Genomic DNA, 6907 nt, shown 5'->3' with positions numbered 1-6907 from the left:
GGACTTGATTTGAAATCTAAATAAAGGATTTTTAATCATGGGATTAAAAACGTTATTGATTGTGATTCAAATTTATCAGGTTTAGAAAATTAATTGTTTGAGAGACCTAGTTTTAACATGCTATAATGCAGTTTAAGCACATATGGGTCCTTCTGTTGGCACCTATAAGTAGACGCTGGGGTCTGCATAATGTATACAACTATAAAGCTCAAGTAAAATATTTTGAAAAAGTAGATAATATTAATTATTATTTTGTATGTTATTATTAACTATTTATTGATATCTTTAAAGCTCATTTTGTGTTGATTTTGGCGTCCCCTGTGGACAAACTATATCGATATCTCTGATCTCCTTTCTGATTTTATCCTCTACATGTGCAGTTTTTCTCTTTTTTAGGTAAAGATAGTTTCATCCTTTTGTTTTTCAAATTTGAAGCCTGGAATAAACTCGATCATTTCATACTTTTTTGATCAAAGTCATAAATAAGGCTTCTGTGGCAGTGTCTGCACATTTCTTTGTTTGACACGAACTTAGCAGCGACAGTAAAGTACAGTGAAAATAACTCCATAGAAGTAATCAGTCTTATTCTGATAGTGTTTTTGAAGACAGTATAGAGGCTTCAGTATAAGTTTCAGTCTGTCTCATGACCAGTTTAACACTACTTACAGGAGCTGAGCTCTCATAGATGATACAGCTTTGAACTTCACTAACACTAAACGCATGGAAGTTAAAATGTGAACAGGTGTGTATCCTAAGTGGAGAAGTCATACTTGTGGAAGAATAGTTAAAATGACAGTTCTTTTCAACATTATAAACCATGTATTACATTTTATAGATGTTAAAGTCAGCTGTTAGCATAAACACCTTCAGTTGTTCACATGTTCAGCCACAGTGAGTCATTCATTCAGTGCTATAACCACAACTGTTCACATGCCTCGGGGGTCCTCACTTGGGGGTCTGTCCAGCATGTGACAGCCGCTCGTCTCCTGTGTCCCAGCCTCTCCGCCCAAATATAGGCGCCCCCGCTGTACTTTTTGAGGCTACCATAGCGGTGGGTGACGTGGGAGCACATGCCATCCCACAGGGTTCTCACCTTACCCGTCCTCCCTGTGGTGAAGTGTGGGGACCAGCCCCTGAGTCAGAACTGGCTGTGGAGGCTGTGTAGCGGGTGGGTTGGGGTGGGGTGGGTCAGTAATTGGCTGTGCACTTGTTAAATATATTCCTTTGACACTCTCCAGCACTTAGCCTAAATATAAACCGACAGAGCAGCCACCTTCTGCTCCAGACCAACTATTGGTATGTGAACACTCTCAGAAACGCATCACAAGACCCTGAAACCCCCCCTGACACACACCCTCTGCCAGGTCCTGGGACAGAGCCTGGTGGTGTACAGTGTAAGGTGATACAGCTACAGAAAAATCATGTATAAAACTAAAGACACACTGCTTCAATACATTCCCTCTGAGTATAAACCCTTCGATGTCTCAGACACAAGTGATTCATTTTATGGTGCGATTATAAACGCAGATAAGAAATACAACCTTCAAGGTCGGCGTATAATTCAATGAGCTTTCTCTATCAGAGTATCAATAAAAGAGAAAATTTACCGCTCTTTGTTTCACCTCATTTCTCTGATGACTGCGTTGGCTCAGTAGACAGTGTGGCGGATGACTTTTCAAAGGATACTCAATCTTTGCAACAACCTGTAAAGCAAATAAAAGTCGTCTGAGTGGTTGTTGAGGCAGACATATTGCTTCCTGACGCTGCTAAGCTAAAGGCTCGAGTGTAGATGAGGCTTTGCTGACGTAGCAGGGATGCATGAGAAGTTTAACTTAGAGACACATGCAGTGTCTGCTGTGGATGACTCTAAACCTCAACTAACAATGATTCTGTTTACTTGGCTTATTCATTATGACACCTATTGCTGTGCTTGAATGCACAATTTTAGCATTTCTTCTTCTGAACAGTCACACCTACAACACGTGGAGGATATTTCAGATACGTAAACCTCACATTATATTGCTATCCTTCATATAAAAAGCTCAAACATTGAAGCATCTTTTACAATCACTGACAAGATGTAATACTGCTAATCAAAATATTGATCAGTATGTTTCTGTGGAATTAAATATTCAGCTTCAAAGGCTTAAAGATCATTAAAATAAAATACTGTTATTAAACAAGGTCGAGCACACTGAGAAACCTCCTCATGGTGTCTTTAGATGCAGTTGTTTGTGCTAAAGTTTGAGATGCTCAAACTTTACTCTCATACTTTTGCATATCATTGTGTTTCATCTGGCAGCTTAATGTGGATTAAATCTAATCATGTCCCGCTCGTATTTGTTGTTTTATTGATGCTCTTAATCTAATCTGTGTGATAAGGGGCCCTTATTCCAGATCTAAAAGATTTAAACAATCAGTCATAAATGTTTGTGCTGTAAAATGTAAAAAATGTGAGGAATATGTCCTTCATGTGAACTCATGTGGGTGTGTGATGAGTCAGGAGACAGAAAAAAAGACAGGAAACATCAAGTGGATTCAGTCGTTTCATTTTGTTGCGAGACACAAATCCGTCCTCCCAGCGCGCTTGTTAAACTTTTATGCTCTTACACACAGGATCAGAGTAAAAGTGGTTCCGATGTCAAACACTGGGCAGGTCAGAGATGGTTTATCTTTTAGAAAAAGTTACACAAAGCTATACAAAACAGAAATCTTCTGCCATTAGTTCTTAATAAGTTACAGGATTGACTATTTACAAAATCAGGCTAGAAGTACAGAACTGGGGTCACACACTGATGCACAATGATATTTACAAGTCTATACACAGATCCTTCGTTATCCCCATCCTGCTGTGGAGAGACAGAGAGGAGAGAGGTCACTAACACTGAATGATGTGCTCGTCATTAATCTGTTTGTGGAAGTATGTTTAGATGTGTACCTATAAGCTGTTCAGCAGGGAGTTCTGAACGCTATCGAATACTTTGCTGTAGATTTCATCCTTTGAAGTCATCCCGTCAAGGTATTCTGTTTAGAAAAGGACAAAGTAAAAGTGAATGAGAGTCATTAACAGTGAGAGGAGGAGAGTAGAAAAAGGAGAAATGTTGCTTTTATTCTAACATTAAGGAGAAGCAAAGAGAGAAAGAGTAATAAAGACACAGAGATTTGTTGATTCTGTGCACAGGATGTAAGAAACTGGCGTGACGTACCTATCCTGTCACAGTTGTTCTCCATCTCCTTCCTGTGTTTCAAGTACATGGGCCAGACGTGGCCGTCAAACAGGTCAGGGGGGTCAGGGACTGTGTATGACCTTGTACTGCAGAAACAGAATTGATTGAGTCATGTTATAGTCTGTAAGCTTCATTCAACACTTTTCTGTCAGTCACTTGAAGAGTTGGTTACCTTCTCCTCCTCTTGCACTCCTCATAAGGTATGGAAATGTAGAAACATTTGTCGTAGGTGTCAATGAGAGGCCTGCAGAAGGGGAGTGGAGGCTCAGGTTAGCAGAAAGGTCAAAAGGCCTGTGGGCTACATGTTAGGGATACTGTAAAATAAGGGGGTGAGAGATGACCCACCGGTAGTTGTAGATGAGGAACCCTTCTATGATAAGAATATGGATCCCCTCCTCTGAGTCTGCCTCCTCTGCTTCAGGTGACAGGCTGACGCCGTGCGAGCGGGCAAACTTGACCGGGTTCTCCTGCCAGCCTTTCACAGTGTTTACCATGGCCTCCATGTCCAGAGCAGCGATCACTGATACACAACAACAAGAGAAAAAACAAGAGCGGCCTTCACCACATATGCAAGAAACCCTCCTCACTAATGTGCTTAAACACACATCAGTCACCATTAGTGAATACCTGAAGCATTCACAGAATAGATTATTGATTACTTATCATTATATTTACGATTGATTGGTTACCAAATTAGAGAAATGTGTAGGAAAGAAAGAGTACATTACTGCATGGTTTTCCTACAGGAAATCCATTCTTACCATCCCACTGTCTAAAGCCGTCCTCCCCGACTTCTATTTGATCGGGTTTCTGAAATAACAGTCACCAATAAAACATTGCTGCAACCTAGTAACCAGCCGGAGCTGATGGCACCTGGACAGGACAAGTCAAGGACTCGTCTCCACCTAAAGGAGCGCGCTGACATTTTTTGAAAACGTTTTACAAAACGCTGGCGAGATATCAGCTGCAAATTCTCAGGACACAGCTTCGTCTAGTTAAATAGTGTATAATGTTTTAAAATGATGCCGGTAATAAATTATGCTTACAGAGAGGTTCTTATAAAAATCGCGCCTCCGATTTTTTTGTACTTTTACGGACACAGATAAAATTCACGATGTAATACTTAAGTAGTAAAATATCTAAAAGACTTACATGAACTCATTGTGTGGTCAATGGTCAGTAAGTCTTAACTGTCCCTGAATGCAGCACCAAAGGATGATTGTGTTAGATATATTATTTTCTGGCTTTCTGAAGCCAAAGTGTGTTAATGCTCATGCAAATAAAGATGGTTGCAGAATTCGCAACATGATTGGACAAAATCTGAATTTAAGTGGGGACGTTCGGCCCTTTGATTGGCTGTCCAGGAGACAATCAGCCAGATGTATTACTAGGCTACTGAGACGATAGGACATCTGCAGGTCAGACTGGGGGAAACAAAATGTCCTCAAGGGCAAATTTAACAAAGTAAATTAAATTGATGATAAATGATACTTACCTTCACTAAGTGTTAATACATTAAATAACAAAGCTATGTTTTTTATCTTAGCAAGTCTTGATTCAAGTTAGCTTTAAAGCTCTAAAGTAATGTGACTGTAATTCATCCTACCTTGAAAAAGTCATCCTGATGCACCACACAACAGTTGGGTAATGTCTTTAGAAGTCTGTTTGTCAAAGTGGTCTTCCCACCGTTGGTCACACTGAAAGTCAGAAACAGATCACACAGATGAGTTACAATCCAGGTTTCCTCTCAATCAAATTCAAAATCCAAAAAAAAACACAGGTTTCTAAAGAGTCTTACCCTCCAATGCCAATGATGAACTTCATGTTTAGTGTTGTTTTATTCTTGGTCATGTGTGGAATTCAGTAAATAAAAGAAGGGAACCCAGCCAAAGCAAACAATCTGTTAAAGACTTCCTGTAAAAAGCTCTCCTTCTCCTTTGCCACAGACGTCCCCCCCTTTTACTACTTCATTGATAGACAATCTCTCTGCTGGGCATTTAAAGGATTTAGCTGCAGCGTCATAGCCTCTCTTACTCTCGGCCCCCTATATCTGTAGCCAATGAGACGGCTCTTTACAGCTGGGCTGCACCAATGAAGAGGAGGAGGACCCGGGGGCCTCAACATTTGCATGAAAGTAGATCCTTAATTTTCCACCTGCTGTCAGTAGTCTGTGAACATCGGCCAAGCAAATGCGCGGCAAATCCCACGGCTAACAGAGTTCTAGGAAGATAATAGAGAAATATGTGACGAGGCTAAGCTGTGAAACACTAAATTAATTCTCTCTTTGGAGAGAGCTGCTGTCACATGTTGGGGCTTGGACAGGGTTTACTTTACACTGGAGCTTGTGAAATTTGTATCATTCTGTTTAGTTTGAGTTTAGAACTCTAACTCCTCTAATAAAACAAAACAAGTTTAAAGGAAGATGCCACTTGTGGTAAGGGAAATTTGTCTAGAGCCATTTAGAGAAGACACACAGGCTGCAAAATGTTCAATTAATAAATCTAATGTAATATACAAGAGTACAGACCCTGCTACTGAAACATCTGTGTCACAGCTTGGAGGAAAACCTGTTTCTTTTGGATTATTTGGGGGAAAAGTTTCCATGCCCAGACATCTCCACGTGGGTAAAAACCAGAAGTTCTATATTTAGTGGCCTGTTGTGTGTGCGCTTGCTGCGTCACGAGTATTTCTGATGCAACCTGCTGGTGTGTGCGTCCAGCAGACATGTGACCACAGGGTATCGAGTCATGGCTATTGGTCTGATAACTTAAGCGCCCTGTTCTTATCAGCTCTGTTTCTTACACTCCTCCGGATGTGTGCAGTCTAACTTTGTGATTGTTGTGTTTGTACAGTGTTTGAAGACCTACAACTGCTCAGATTCTCTTACTGAAGGTGTGAAAGAGGTGAACTTTGAGTCCTTGCTATCAGGGCACATGGGTTCATGTTCAGGGCTTCATCTTTCACTGACAATCCTGATGGAGATGTTATTCCAGCTGACACTGTGTGATGATGATGGTGTGAGAGCAGAGGAGAGGAACTTTGATGAGTTGTAGTGTGATTTGAAGAGAAGAAGAAATGTGCATACTGGTTCAGAATTTGGGATTACAAAACTGTCCCCTATGGGCTGACACAAGTAGGGCACCGTAACATATGGTGAACCATGTGTGGCATGTGGTGCACATACATTTTCCTTATGTCACTCACAAGTCAGACGGCGTTACTTGACCAGCAGTTAGGTGAAGAATTCTTCTACTTTCAGTACCACGGTTACAGTCTTACCTTAATTTTTAGTTTCAAGCTTCATAGAATCTCTTAAGGTAAAATCCAGAGCCTAACCTATACAATCAAAAATCTTCAGGCATCAAGAAATAGTTAGATATTTTGTAAAACACACTTTTAAATACAAAAATAACATTATCAGTATCACTCATTCTCTGTGTGTAAATTACGGCTCCTAGAGGTAGAGAAACATCCCACTACAGTCATCACTTTGATCTTTGTGTGTCTCAAGCTCCAGAAAACAGAACTGTTGGTCTCTTGATCTGACTTATGTAAGTCAAAAATTGTTCTCCTGAAATTGAGATTTTTGTTTACATTTCTTATTCAGTACAGAGTAAACAAGAAACAGGAACATATCAGGACATTAGTCATAAGTGCAACTTCACCGATAGCTCAGTCAT

General features: G+C 40.4%; 1 protein-coding gene across 3 annotated transcripts; it reads right to left on the bottom strand.

Moving 5' to 3' along the window:
- Positions 1-2547: 2547 nt before the first annotated feature.
- Positions 2548-5174, bottom strand: LOC117826342 (nicotinamide riboside kinase 2-like). Of its 3 annotated transcripts, none has more exons than XM_034702334.1 (8): positions 5026-5174; positions 4834-4924; positions 3989-4037; positions 3573-3747; positions 3400-3471; positions 3207-3313; positions 2939-3024; positions 2548-2849 (listed from the first exon to the last, which is right to left on the bottom strand). In XM_034702334.1, exons 1-7 carry the CDS (start codon positions 5076-5078, stop codon positions 2939-2941), a joined length of 633 nt encoding a protein of 210 aa, XP_034558225.1. In that variant the 5' UTR covers positions 5079-5174; the 3' UTR covers positions 2548-2849. The 3 variants fall into 3 exon arrangements, with proteins under 3 accessions (XP_034558225.1, XP_034558226.1, XP_034558227.1); XM_034702335.1 differs by having other exon boundaries at positions 2548-2846; XM_034702336.1 differs by lacking the exons at positions 3989-4037; positions 4834-4924; positions 5026-5174 and adding an exon at positions 4380-4440.
- Positions 5175-6907: the final 1733 nt, after the last annotated feature.

The sequence above is a fragment of the Notolabrus celidotus genome, chromosome 15, assembly GCF_009762535.1.
Source record: "Notolabrus celidotus isolate fNotCel1 chromosome 15, fNotCel1.pri, whole genome shotgun sequence".
Taxonomy (NCBI): Eukaryota; Metazoa; Chordata; class Actinopteri; order Labriformes; family Labridae; genus Notolabrus; species Notolabrus celidotus.
The sequence above is the reverse complement of the archived record's forward strand: the minus strand, read 5'-3'. Positions and strand labels throughout refer to the sequence as shown.